The sequence below is a fragment of the Macadamia integrifolia genome, chromosome 8 (assembly GCF_013358625.1).
Source record: "Macadamia integrifolia cultivar HAES 741 chromosome 8, SCU_Mint_v3, whole genome shotgun sequence".
NCBI classification, from domain to species: domain Eukaryota; kingdom Viridiplantae; phylum Streptophyta; class Magnoliopsida; order Proteales; family Proteaceae; genus Macadamia; species Macadamia integrifolia.
Window position 1 is genome coordinate 13,468,039 of NC_056564.1, and position 14,445 is coordinate 13,482,483.

The 14,445-nt window shown below is 37.3% G+C and overlaps 1 protein-coding gene across 3 annotated transcripts; it reads left to right on the forward strand.

Annotated features, from left to right (window-relative positions):
- The first annotated feature begins 6,927 nt into the window (after nucleotides 1-6,927).
- Nucleotides 6,928-12,466, forward strand: LOC122087310. Of its 3 annotated transcripts, none has more exons than XM_042656391.1 (5): nucleotides 6,928-7,636; nucleotides 8,437-8,535; nucleotides 9,243-9,398; nucleotides 9,595-10,281; nucleotides 10,850-12,466. In XM_042656391.1, the coding sequence occupies exons 1-5, from the start codon at nucleotides 7,289-7,291 to the stop codon at nucleotides 11,990-11,992; spliced, it is 2,433 nt and encodes an 810-aa protein (XP_042512325.1). In that variant the 5' UTR covers nucleotides 6,928-7,288; the 3' UTR covers nucleotides 11,993-12,466. The 3 variants fall into 3 exon arrangements, with proteins under 3 accessions (XP_042512325.1, XP_042512326.1, XP_042512327.1); XM_042656392.1 differs by having other exon boundaries at nucleotides 8,437-8,529; XM_042656393.1 differs by lacking the exon at nucleotides 8,437-8,535 and having other exon boundaries at nucleotides 6,932-7,636.
- The last annotated feature ends 1,979 nt before the right edge of the window (nucleotides 12,467-14,445 follow it).

Here is a 14,445-nt window from a genome sequence, read left to right on the forward strand (position 1 = left end):
AAGGATGCATAATACCCGCAGTGTGTGGATGCCATGTGATAAAAATTTGGGAAAAGATCCACATATATTCTATTAGGGTTTAGATCCACACCCCATGTGGGGATGATGGGTACAAACCTAGACCCTCCATGGAGTGTGGAACCGACACCCCATGGAGGTCTAGATTTCTCCCCACTCGTTCCTATGTGGGGAAGTTATTCGGATTCATACTATCAACATGGGGATCTTTTTCCCTTAAAATTATAGGGTTTGAAGTCTCATGGAACTTAAGATACAAGATCCTAGTTTCATTTTCCAATGATCGGACGAGTTCACATCCTTTGCAGTGAACGTTGAGGTGTGGTGAGCACTGGATGACTGAGAGCATTTGGGCATGCGCCCCAATGGGCTCTCAGCCACCTGATGATTACTTCACCGATGCAGCAACTGCAAACGATTATCACATTCAAAGGCACCAAAGAATAAGATAAAGAATGACTGCAAAACTTTAGAATTGGGAGATGAACAAACCAGTTGAAGAATCTTTCAAAAAACGAGGCATGTGAGAAAGTGAATTCTCTGTCAAGAAAATCCTCTCTAGGAACATTCTAGTAGAGAAACCACTCCATGTTTCTTATCGTATAAAATATAAAATCAATCAAAATTAGAATAAATTAATAATAATCTCTCCAAAAAATTACATTGACTAAGGGCAAGGGTCATATATGCCTATTGTAAGAACTAGTCTAAAATGCTGATCAATTTTTTTGCGATGAAGATGATTTTGTATTTTGACAGCTAGAGATAGACGAAAGCTTCTAGAATGTATCACATGTTAAATTTGATAGTCTATTTGAACCAAATGATCCACCATGTATGAAATATTTTCTTCGCATTTACACAATAATTTTCAAATAATTGTGAAACTACTAGCTATAATGACATGTGGGGAAAATCTATTAAAAAATAGAAGAAAAAAAAGAGAGAGCATGATAGTCGACTCTAATATAAAAACATCTTTACATGATCTAGAAAAATGTATGTGGACTATAATTTACACCACCCCTTATTAATGCGGAAAATCATAAATGTAGAATATCTTCTTGATGATAAAAATAACACCTCTTTTATGAATTTCATGACTAATCAAATAAGTCTGTTTTATTAGTTGAAACTACAAGAAGAAAAATGTTTCATGGAATTGGTCATCCACTTTTATGAGAGCCATGAGTTCATTAGTTTTTTTTTCCCTAACCTTTGAAATCAATACTTCACATTATTAATAAAAAAAAATTGCCTCTCTACCAACAATTAAAAAAGAAAAATGCCTTGTCTTGTAGACATGATTTACATATTATTGAGATTTATATGTGATTCTCCATCACATGAACTAACCTATATACTATCATGTGGTTTATTCAATTCATAGTTTTAACTGTCAAAATAGAACAGTATCCCATAAACATTTCTTATAAAAGGCCAACTATGCACTTCTGTGTTATCCATATAAATCTATCTCTGATTATATTAAAATCCAACCAACCCAACCCAAACCAACCCAACCAAATTTAAAGTGATATGATCACTTGGATCTTCAAGTAAGGAGCCGGGTATGGTTTATCAAGACCCACAACTCTAACCCGATACCATTGCTCGAGTCTCAACCAAGCTGTAAGAGCCAAGGGGGGTCCCAGCAATATTCGAACTTTAGTAGGAAAAATCCAGAAAATAGGAAAAGTTATATATCAAATCGTGAAAAGGTTACATCACCATCGTGACGGATCTTCCTTTCCCACATGCGTCACCGGTAATCGTGATGCATAGGGATTATAGGCTTTTGCCTCTTCCTTTTGTCTTAAGTCTTCTTTTTAAAACCTTTCGTGAACCACACAGTTGACAGCATTAGGAATAATCCACTCAAAAGGAAAAGTTCCAAAAGATCTTCAAAAGTTACGTCACAGTCATGACAGACATTTTCCATTGTCGCTTACGTCATCCAGAATCGTGACTTGTGATGGTTAGAATTTTAGTTTTCCTCCCGTATTAAACATTCACACGTGCGGATATGTCATTTTTTCCTTCTATTGGGCAGATTAGTCATTTCGTATTCCTACGTATCTAAGCATAAAAATCATATTCTCTCATAGAAAATCTTATCATATATAATAAAAGAAAATTTACCGTGCCACCCCTTAGATAATGCCACAATGATAAACCACTCTATTTGTTTTATCAAATTATTCTCAAACCCCCTATTGCCAATCACTCTTAAATTAAGAGTTAAAATGACCGTTATACCTTATTACCTAAAACTCATGTTTTAACCCACGTCCTCTGCACCCCAACCTTTAGTCACCAATGCTGCCCTACCATGCTCAGTTCTGTAGGTTTCATTCAAAGGAATTTGACACTCTGAGGCTATTGTGATGCCACTCGCAAAACCATCTCACCACCACCTCCACCATCATCGCCAACTCCAACTCCAACTCCACCACTTTCTCCCCTGGTAGCAATTCCACTCCGCTCATGTCCATGGATGACTTTACACCGCAGTAGTCGTAATTTGTACCTGAACATGGTCAGGTTGTAGTAGATGAACAACAGGGTAGTATTGTAGCAGATAACACTGTAGCAGGTAGCACTATCGCAGCAGAGTAGCAAGGCAGGAGGGCAGCAGAGCCTGATATAAGGGTCAAAGGAAGCACTATAGTAGGAGGGAGAAACTCCCCAAACTATAGTTGGAACAAGTGGATATAGGAGAAGAAACGATCAAAGTTTCAGAGTTGAAAAATAGACTGAAAACATAATAGCCCCATGGGTGTGGAGAAAACCAATTTCCAAAAATTAAGACACCAAACACAGGCATGAACTTCATCTGAGTCTCCCTCTAGGTAAGAACAAATAGTGCTTAAAATACAAGTCTGATCAAGAGAGATCAAAAGATATTCCAAGAATAAAAATCACTGATTTTAAACCTAAATACAGAGTATCGGCTGGTGGGAGATTTTGGAAAACAAAATATCAGACCAACAAAATGGTCTAAAGTTATTGTCAAGTCCTCCTCCAGATGGCTTTAATCACTCATAAAATTCAAATACATCGGATGGATGGATGAAGAACTGCAATAACTTGATAGCTGGAGAGGAAAATCTCCAGATTTGAAGCCATGTACGGTAATCTCCGCTGATCCCAGATCCAGATAGTAGAGAGACGAGTCAGTGGGAGTGAAGAAGGTGAAGTAATCTCTGCTGCTGCCGTCGCTGCCATCACCGTCGAGGAGCTCGTACTGAATATCGCAGAGAGAAGTGGAGGAGAAAAGGTAATTTATGACTCAATTTGATGTCAGGTATGCTAACTATCGGTTTGGGGATGGGATGTATTGCATGGGTATTTTAGGTACGTAATATTTAGTAAGGGCATTTTGGTATTTAAAATAAAATATAGTAGATGACATCAACATATAAGGTATATTCCTTAACTGTGACTGACTGTAGAGGGTTTGAGAATAATTTGGTCAAACGGAGGGGGTGGTTTTATCATTGTGGCATTCTTCAGGGGGTGGCGTGGTAAATTGAAGAAAATCTTATTGGGTTGCATCTCTCTAAGCCTTGACATGTGCAGGTGCGAAAATATGATGTTGCCCCCTGCTTAGATGCCTTGGCATGACTTTCCATTGATCTACCCATTGATATAATGGTTACATTAGACAAGGTTCTCCTGCCCAATAAATAATGAAATAAAAATTACCCAATACATTTCATAAAATGGTTAAGCAAAAGAGTTGTAAGGAAGAAATTGCTTTGGTCTCAATTAGGACAAATTGATGTCAATCCAACAAGGTGAGGATCAATTATGATCTATTTTGATTTCGGTTTGAGCTGAATTATATGGTTTTCATCAATTCAATCGGTTCAAGTTGAAACTTGACACCTTTTACTGGTTTTTTTTTTCATGGGGAGAGAAGTTGCTCTTCCTAAATAGAATCTCACCGTAAAAAAAGTATCTAAAATACAAGTCAAAACAATTAATACATCACTGATTCATAATATGATACCCATGAACGATAGTATCCTATGTAATTAAAGAGCTCACCACATGAGAAGAATATCTGCCTTCCCCCATTGGTGATGATACTAGTGGTGAGTGCTGTTGGTCATGGACAAGAGGTATGTTTTGGTTTTGGTTTTTTTTTTTTTTGAATATACTAATTATGTACTCAATTGCCACCTGTCCATGAATATAAGTTTCCTTTCATATTAAGATGTACTTAGAAAAAATTGAATCTTCAAGCAATATTCTTGGCATTATTTCTAAATATTTAGGCTGTCAGATTGGATAAAATATGAATATGACTATACAATGAATGATATAACAGCACATGTGCATAGAATGTATCTTATTAAACAATTTCAAAGCATTTTCTTAACACATAAGGGAGATGTTTTCGCAATCCCAATAGATTTTAGTTTCGAAATTTATTCGTATATATATATATATATTTTGGTAGAAGATAATTTATTCATTGACGCGAGAATAACTTGACATTTGATTATAAAAGATTCATCAATCATAGAGTAGGAATTGAACTATTGTCGTACACATCACTGACAATGCCTTTCTAACTAAGAAATCAATCACACTGTCAAAAACGTAAGTTACATGACATTGAATATGAGAGGGAGTGATGAAATCTACACACATTTCACATCCCATAATATGACATGGGCAACATCTATTCAAAATTTGGACATCAATAAATTTTGCCTCAAATAACATACAAGTGATGAAATTGGAAAAATAAAATAAAACAAATAAAATAGAATTAGGAGACGCTTCATTCAAATGAAATTGTTGCCAAGGATATATCCATCGACATTAATTGAGCGCTGAGAGATTTGGCTATTTTATTTAGAAATTGATCTAGCTTTGTGTAATTACGATTGATTACACTAAGACTCTAATCATACTGAGTTTATTCCTTTCGTATAATAAATGGATGTATTTTATGTTATATAAGGGCAAAAAGGGCAATATAATATAATGATGCCATTACCATTTGTCTTGTATTCTCTACATCATATGTTGGTGTAACCATGCATGTTACATGAAGAATATCCCGTTAAATTTAAGTAAGATGTTTGATGTCATTACCTTCTTCTTCGTGTTCTCACAAAAAAAAAAAACCTTTTTCTTCTTGTTCTTTTTTGTTTCATTTTGGAAACAACTTATGTACATTGTCCTATGTTGAGAGGCGTCTCAATATGTCCCACTCTTATTTTGCTCTATAGATAAATGATTTTGCCTTTTGAATATTGGATAGGGATGTTCTCACAAAAATACCTTTTTCTTCTTGTTCTTTTTGTTTTCATTTTGGAAAAAACTTATGTACATTGTCCTATATTGAGAGGCATCTCAATATGTCCCACCCTTATTTTGCTACATAGATAAATGATTATGCCATTTGAATATTGAATAGGGATGTTCTCACAAAAAAACCTTTTTCTTCTTGTTCTTTTTTGTTTCATTTTGGAAACAACTTATGTACATTGTCCTATGTCGAGAGGCGTTTAAATATGTCCCACTCTTATTTTGCTACATAGATAAATGGTTTTGCCATTTGAATATTGGATAGGGATGTTCTCACAAAAAAACATTTTTCTTCTTGTTCTTTTTGTTTTCATTTTGGAAAAAACTTATGTACATTGTCCTATATTGAGAGGCATCTCAATATGTCCCACCCTTATTTTGCTACATAGACAAATGATTTTGCCATTGAATATTGGATAGGGGGTGTTCTCACCAAAAAAACCTTTTTCTTCTTGTTCTTTTTTGTTTTCATTTTGGAAAATACTTATGTACATTGTCCCATGTTGAGAGGCGTCTCAATATGTCCCACCACTAATTTGCTGCATAGATAAATAATTTTACCATTTGAATATTAAATAGAGGGTGCAACTAAAGCATATGATTCTCATCAATGGTGCCACCAATTTCAAGCGCTCCACAAGTCATGCCAACACAACTAGTACAAGCAAAATTTAATCACAAAAGCTTTAACAGCAAGTTTTCGTGCGATATACTTAGTAAGTTGGCTTTTAGTGCAATGATTCACCATATCTGATGGAAAAAAGATAAAAGCAGATGAACTTCCTCCTCACATACAATTGAGCAAATTTGTCATACCATTATTTTTAATATTATAAATAAAATCATTCACAAGTGTATGGTTAATCCTCATTCCGTTACAAATAGACCTCTCTCCATTAAGAAAGGATGAATCTCCATGTGACCAACGGTGGTGTAATATGTCAGTCACCATAAAATGTGGCACAAAAGAGACAAAATCCATTCCTAGTTAAGATAAAGCCAATAAATGAAGCCAACCTCCTCGTTACCTAACCCATGTTTTATGGGATTTGCCGAACTGTGTGTAACCAACGGTTACAACAAGACCGACCCTAAAGAAGACTTAAACGGAAAAAAGGGTACAAAAGAACCTGGTGGACACCCATTTTTCACTGCTCCATCGTGACATGGAGAATTCAATTTCCCATATTAGACGTTAGTAGACGTTTACTTCACTTTGTCATTTCAAACTGAGAATTAACCACGCCGTTAGTTTCGTAATGGATAAAAGTAACGACAACTAACGACACCCAAATGGATAACTTTTAATTTAACCCAACACGTCCACCAAACCACACTCACCCCAAAGTAAAGGAGGTAAAGAGAAAATAATAATAATAATAAATTAATAATATCCCGTGACGAGTAAAGCTGGAATTGGCTGTTATCGCCATTTGCCGGCCTTTCTCTCTCTTCATCGCGACTTTATTTTCGCGTTTTTTGAGAGCAATTTCGGAACTATAATTAATTGATTTATTCAGTTTCTTTATTTATATACAACGGCATATTCATATTCGCCAGTTTTGTTTTCTTCGAGGAGAGAGAGCTTCAAGAGAGAGAGAGAGAGAGAGAGAGAAATCCTCTTATCGCGAAGAGTAGTAATTCTCAGAGGGATATTTCTGTTTTTTTTTTTTTTGGATTTTCCGAAGTCCGAAGACACGAAGATCTGAAGATAATTGTTCTTTTTTTTTTTTTTGGTCAAGGCCTGAGGGAATTGGGGCTGTTTTCTGTTTTGCTTTGATCTATAGTTCTATAATTTATAATACTGGGTTTTGAGTCTCGTGCCGTGTCGTGAAGGAGATTTGGAGTCTCTAGGGTTTCGTTTCAGTGTTCTTTCGGGGAGATTTCTTTGAGATTCTCCTTTTTGGGTTTCTGAATCTTGGGTGTTGGAGGGGAGGGGGTTATGGTGGTTAAGATGATGAAATGGCGGCCATGGCCGCCTGTATTGTCGAAGAAATTTGAGGTTAAGCTAGTCATGCGAAGGCTTGAAGGGCTTCTTTCTATGGTTATGGTGGATGGAGAGAAGCTGGTGGCTGAGGTACCGAGGTTACTGGTGGAGATCAAATGGAAAGGTACAAAGAACGCTTTGAGTTCTCTGAGGCGGACGGTTAAGAGGAACTTTACCAAGGAAGAGGATGTGCATAGCGATGGTGTTGTTCATTGGAATGAGGAGTTTCTTACCGTCTGTAACCTTACTGCTTACAAAGACAACGTCATCCACCCCTGGGAGGTCTCATTCACCGTCATCAATGTGAGTTTAAGGCTCTCTGTTTTTTGCTGCCCTTTTATTTCTTGGGGGTCTCCGCCGTTTTGATCTTTTGCTTTGGTCAATGGAGGTTTCTGTTTCATGATTTTTTTCTTTTAGGTATTTTTATCTTCTGTTGGGTCTTCAATGGAAGGCGACTTATCTTCTCTGGGTTTTTATCTCTAGCTCCTCCCTAGTTTTTGGTCTTACTCAATTGTGCTGGGTTCTCTTTTTCCCCTTGTGAAAGCAACGGGTTGTTAATCACGATCTCGATCTTGATCTCTCACAAGCAAGATTAGGTTTCACGGGAGGGGAGAATTTTTTTTTTCCCCTTGATTTTTTCTTCCATATCTATGTTTTGATTATCTGCTTGGTCAATGGAGATTTCTGTTTATTGATTTTTTGTTTTGTTTTTCCTTTTTAAATGTAGTCAGGCATTTTTATCTTCTATTGGGTCTTCAATGAAAGGCGACTTTTCTTCTCTGGTTTTTATCTCTCTTTCGTCTCTGTTTTTGTTCTTCTTGACTTTAATAGGTTCTCTTTTTCCCGTGTGAAGCAACGGGTTGTTGATCTCGCTCTCGAACGAACAAGCAAGAAAAGGTTTCCGGGTTTGGGGGTGGGAATTTCTTTCTTCTTCTTTTCCCTCCCTCCCTTCCTCCCTCCATTTCTTCTTCCGTATTTTCATCTATTTGTTCATGGAAGAAGGGTCAGCGTCATCATCAGTTCCCCCCCCCTCCCCCCCTTTAATGGACGATTTTCTATCATAAAACCTTATTTCAATCGTCTGTCTGTGTTTTTTTCCCTAGGAGTTCTATGAGATTTTTTATGTCACCAATACGGAAATTCCTCCTGTTGATTTTATATGGATGGGGAAGGAGAATCTATCAACGAAACAAGGGGTAAGGGTGAGGAACTGAGGCTTCCTGTTATATTACAAATACTAATTAGAATTTCAGGTCCATTTTCAGGTTGATGATCTTAGTTTTGACTTATTGATTGTTCGAATTTATTTTCGCATGATGAGCGATTTTGTGGTGTGAGTTGAGTATCAGATATTCTGCACTTTTGCAATATAAGAATGTTCTTTTGTCGTACCTGGGCATTATCGGTGTGCATGCTTAGATTTTTAAAGATAGGGTCGGGAGCCCGACCTGGAATTCTCTGGTATTTTCTGCTATTTAGGATTCTGGATTCTTGCCAAGTTGATGAATTATTTTGTTATTGACCTTTCTGATGCCTCTTTATTTGTTTCTTCAATGTATTTTCTGTTCAAAAGTTCGGAATCTTCTTTTGTTTTTTATTTTTTTATGCTGGTGATGAAATTCATCTCTTTGTTTCGTGACTTTGAATAATGTTTTCATATTCATGTCTTAGTTGTTTTTATCTTGCTTTAGGTTTAAAATTTCAATTAGAATTTCCTAAGAATCATTGGGCTTTTTTGTCTTTGCATTTGTGAAGTTGTGATGGCATGTTAAAATAAAATAAAATGGTAAACATTTTTACATGTAGCATTCAGCTTCTTAATATTGTATTTGCTTTATGCATGATTAGGAATAGCCTGTAGGTAACCTTCTTAAGCACGTGGACTTATTTTAAATTTTCTCCTGGACAGTGCTCGAAGCAAGGGCAAAAGAATAAGGTTCCTGTTGTTGGAACAGCAACTTTAAACCTTGCAGAATTTGCTTCTGCAGGTGAAGAGAAAGAGATTGAAATTGATATCCCTCTTGTTCAGCCTGGTGGTGGTGCTGAACCTCATCCCATTATCTGTGTAAGTAGTGTCTTCTAATATGTTTTCAATGTTTATTATCATTTCTATTGTGCCATGTTTGGTGTTTCCATTTAGTGTATCGATATTTCCTCTGCAATTGCATTTTATGACTAGTCTGGTTAATCTCCTTTCTCAGCGGGTTCTCCTTAATTGATGTTTTATTTTTTTCTGACCTTGAGCACTATCCTTGTTGCAGATATCTCTTAGTTTATTGGAATTAAGAATCACTCAAGAACCTGGCGAGATGATGCAGAGATCAATAGTTCCTGTTCCATTATCACCCCCACCTGGAGAAACTCTCTTAACGGAGAAAGATGAAGTTTCTGCCCTTAAAGCAGGTCTGCGTAGAGTAAAAATACTTAAAGAATATGTGTCTTCCCGAAGGGCAAAGAAGGCAGGCCATGAGGAAGAGGGCAGCGAGGGCAGATGCTCGGCAAGAAGTGAGGATGGTGACTGCGTATACCCTTTTGACACGGACTCACTTGATGATTATGATGGAGGAGAACTGGAGGACGATAGGTTAAATTCTAGTTTCAGGAAATCATTCAGTTATGGCACATTGGCCTACACAAACTGTGTCGGAGGATCATTTTACTCTGAGATGAGAATCAGTGGAGAGAACGAGGACTGGATTTACTATAGCAATCGCAAATCTGATGTGGGATTGTTGAAAATGGAGGAATCAATGGCATCAGCCTCTCAGCAGTCTCTACAGCAGAGTTCAAAGAGGAGCATCTTGCCGTGGAGGAAAAGGAAATTGAGCTTCAGATCTCCTAAATCAAAGGGGGAACCACTTTTAAAGAAAGCCTATGCAGAAGAAGGTGGGGATGATATTGATTTTGATCGTCGTCAGCTTAGCTCTTCTGATGAGTCCAGTCAAGGGGTAAGAATCTACCTTGCTCACTCTTTTTACCGTCTCCCGACCCATCCTCCCCAATTGTCTTAGTTCCCTTATGAATCTATGGCAGAGCTCTTGAGAAAAGCCACCCCCACCAAACAAAAAAGTTAGAGAAGTTAGGACACTGCGTTCTTGAAGAATATCATTTGATTGGTTTCCTTATTATGCATGAACTATAACAAACTTTGAACCATGATGGGTTGTTGGTACTTGGTGATCTTAACGTGAAGTTGATGACTTTTGAGTGGGTTCAAGGTGCATTCTGGAATCAGTATTTGCTTTTTTCAGAAATCACTAAACTGTTATTTGGGCCTAATTTTGACAGTCTGAAAAGTCAACTGACCCATTGAATTATCTGATCATCTTGTTCTTTAAAAAGAACGATTTCTCAATATGTCATGAAATCGGAAATTTTACGTATTAAATATGAATTTTATTCTATTAATTGTTGTGGACACCTGTGGGAGAAAGTGTAATACTTTCTTTTTTCCTTAGTTATTCTTGTGATATTGTGTAAATCTGAAAAAAAAAAGTGTGGCAACCTTTTTGACAGTGGCGTAAAGTGGATGAGGATTCAATTGCAAATAGATCATCAGTGTCTGAATTTGGGGATGACAATTTTGCTGTGGGGAGCTGGGAGCGTAAGGAAGTAATAAGCCGTGATGGGCACATGAAGCTTTGCTCTCAAGTTTTCTATGCTTCGATTGATCAAAGAAATGAGCGTGCTGCAGGAGAAAGTGCATGCACAGCACTGGTTGCTGTTATCGCTGACTGGTTCCAGAACAACCGAGATGATATGCCTATCAAGTCCCAGTTTGACAGCCTGATTAGAGAAGGTTCATTAGAGTGGAGAAACCTTTGTGAGAATGAGACCTACAGGGAGCGATTTCCTGACAAGCACTTTGATCTTGAGACAGTCCTCCAGGCCAAGATCCGGCCTCTGTCTGTTGCCCCTCAGAAGTCCTTCATAGGATTCTTCCATCCAGATGGCATGGAAGAGGGTGGTTTTGACTTCCTGCATGGTGCTATGTCCTTCGACAACATTTGGGATGAGATCAGCTATGCTGGATCAAATTGTCCCAGCAATGATGACCCCCAGGTGTACATTGTCAGCTGGAATGACCATTTTTTTGTCCTCAAGGTTGAACCAGAGGCTTACTACATCATTGACACATTAGGGGAAAGGCTCTTTGAGGGGTGCAATCAGGCCTACATTTTAAGATTCGACAAAGACACAGCAATCCACAGGTTGCCAAAGGAGGCACAGTCGGAGGGCAAATCTGCTGGGGATCATCAGAAGGTAACAGCAGCTGAATCTGCAAATCGGCTGTTCCGGCAGAGCAACAACACCAAGGAAACTTCAGCTGCCGGGCCAATAGTTTTGAAGCCGGATGAGGAGTTGAAAAAGAGTGAGGGAGAAGAGGAGGTGGTGTGCAGTGGGAAGGAATCGTGCAAGGAATACATCAAGAACTTTTTGGCTGCGATTCCTCTAAGGGAATTGCAACTAGATATCAAGAAGGGACTGATGGCATCGACTCCTCTTCATCACCGACTACAGATTGAATTTCACTACACTGAGTTTCTACAGCCGACTGCTGGACTGGAACAGGAACAGGAACTGGAACTGGAACCCAAACCTGAATCTGAACCCAGGACATCACCAGCAGGAGCAGAAGCAGAAGCCGTAGCCGCCTGAATGACATTGGCAGTAGGATAGTAGTAGTAATGCCTCTTTAGAGGGGGGTGGTGTACAGATTGTAGGAATTGTGATTATTCTAACTTTTGACAACTCTCTTGTGGAAATGTAGGGTAGGTTTGAGTCTTGAAGAAGTAAATAGGTTTGAGAATAGAAGAGGCCATTTACATTTTGAGTGCTTTCCTTTTCTGTGCCAAGCAGGGAATCGGAGCATCTTCATTTAACTTTCTTTTTTTTTGTGTGTTTTGAGTTTGAGACCTGTGTCAATTTTATTTCTTGTATGGGTTGGGGGTCTTGGTGGTTTTGGGTTTGGGACTTTGGGTTTGGTTGGTGTCCATTTTTGAAGTTATTTATTGTTAACTGTTGATTCTCCTCTATTAACTTTCCATCTGTAACTACGGATATTGATTAAAGTCTTTCTTTTTCCAACTCTTTTGTGGTTGGTTTAGCAATTAATACATGACTGTCTTGAAACTCCTCTCAAAGTCAAAAGCCATATGTTTCAGCTCTGACATTACATAACCAAAGGTCCAAAGGTATTGAATAAGTGAAGGTTGAGATTAAGCGATCAAAGTCAATGGATATATATTTATATGTCACATCAAGAACCCTCATGACACATAAAAATTCAATAAATAATTCACAAAAAAAAAAAAATTATGCTATTAATGACATAACCTATCAAAAAAATATGTAGAAAGAACCCCGCCAATCATGCAGAGCCAATGAGGACGTCAGGGATGGCACGGCACTATCTGTTGGCATAGTCAACTCTAGATTGATACAGTTCTTTTTGCTATAAAATAATATATAACAAATAAAACATAGTAATAGGGCGTTGTGTCTTGAGGTAAAGGATGCAAATTGGTAGTGTTTTTTTCTCTCATAATATAAATAAATTAAAAAACAAATTAATATAACTAGGAGTATGTCCTAAAAAATAATATATAACAAATAAATTATATTACCAGGGCATTGTGTTTGGAGATAAAGAATGCAAACGGGTAGTGTTCTTTCTCCCATGGTATAAATAAATTAAAAAACAAATTAATATAACTAGGAGTATGTCTTAAAAAATAATATATAACAAATAAATTATATTATCAGGGCATTGTGTTTGGAGATAAAGAATGCAAATAGGTAGTGTTCTTTCTCCCATGGTATAAATAAATTAAAAAACAAGAAAACATAACTAAAAACATATATTAAGAAACAAAACTACAGATCTTATAATTGTCAGTATGAATCAAGCAATGTACATGTATGACAATGCCTCACAATCAAGTATAAAAATCAATAAAAGGGTTGAAAACATAATCTATTTTACATATGATATAAAAAAATAGAAAAACATATAATATAATAAGACGCCCACTTAGGTGACCAAGGCGGTCAACGTTCCTACATCCAATAAGGAGACAATAAGCTTTGGACCTTGAAATGCTTCTCTAAAAGCCTATATAAGCGAAACCTTGACAACTATGATTAACCTTACAATCCTACTCACTCACACACTCATTTCTTGTCATGTAACAGATCCGATGAGCCTGAAATTTTAACCAGACTCAAAGGTCTATGCTCATTATTTAATTTGAAACTGAAATTCAACGCTTCGATCCATATCTAATGGACAATTTTCACATAGTTTCTTTTTTTTCCCACTAAAATTTCCTCATAGCTCCCTACTTGTGGCACCACTAGGTTTACAAAAAGCTTTATGGTACCAAAGACCTTTTGCCTGTAGAGGGAGGGAACCAGAAGACGTACAGAAAAGAAAAAGCCTGTGCCACTGCTGCTGCTGCTTCTTGATGCTAACGTAAAGGAGTTTTAAGGTGCTCAATTTTGTGGGGGGCACAAGTAACCAAAAAGAATAAACCAGGGCAGAGACAGAGCAAAAGTAGCTTCATAAGCTCACAAGTGAGGTCATTCCAAACAGTTGGGTTGCCTTGGTAATTTGCCTGTATAGATGACCGTTTGAAGAACTTTGAGGTGAATCTTTTTTTTTTTCTTACTATTACTATTTTATGAAGTGATTGTATGACCTTAGATAGAATAGAGGGCGAGGATCCATGTAGTCAACCGCACTTAGTTAACATTTTATTGACTTGTTAGTGCTGTGTTTCTTTCTTTTTTACTTTCATTTTACTTCCATTTCTCCAAGTGAAGTGGACTTATTTATCCTGAGTTAACTTGGTTTTTTGGAACGGGGAGCTTTGTATACTATTAATGCAAGGCATGGCAATGTTCCTTAGAGGCTTACCCCATGTTAAAGTTACGTGATACTAAATCATATATGGCATCATGAGGTAGAGTAGTTGTATCCAAGCCAAGGAGTTCATGTGACATTATTCCCTCTTTGGACTCTTCAGGAATCTTGGAATCTGGGTTGGGCTTTGTGTGCATGCCATGATGGTCTTCTGAAACTGAGCAGGCATCAAACCAGAAAGGGTGCA

What these genes read in the sequence shown, in the direction of transcription:
- LOC122087310 (XM_042656391.1), top strand. Translation starts at nt 7,289, where the DNA reads ATGGTGGTTAAGATGATGAAATGGCGGCCATGGCCGCCTGTATTGTCG. An exon ending in AACCTCATCCCATTATCTGT is followed by an intron (nt 9,399 to 9,594) that starts GTAAGTAGTGTC and finishes TCCTTGTTGCAG; the next exon opens with ATATCTCTTAGTTTATTGGA. An exon ending in CTGATGAGTCCAGTCAAGGG is followed by an intron (nt 10,282 to 10,849) that starts GTAAGAATCTAC and finishes CCTTTTTGACAG; the next exon opens with TGGCGTAAAGTGGATGAGGA.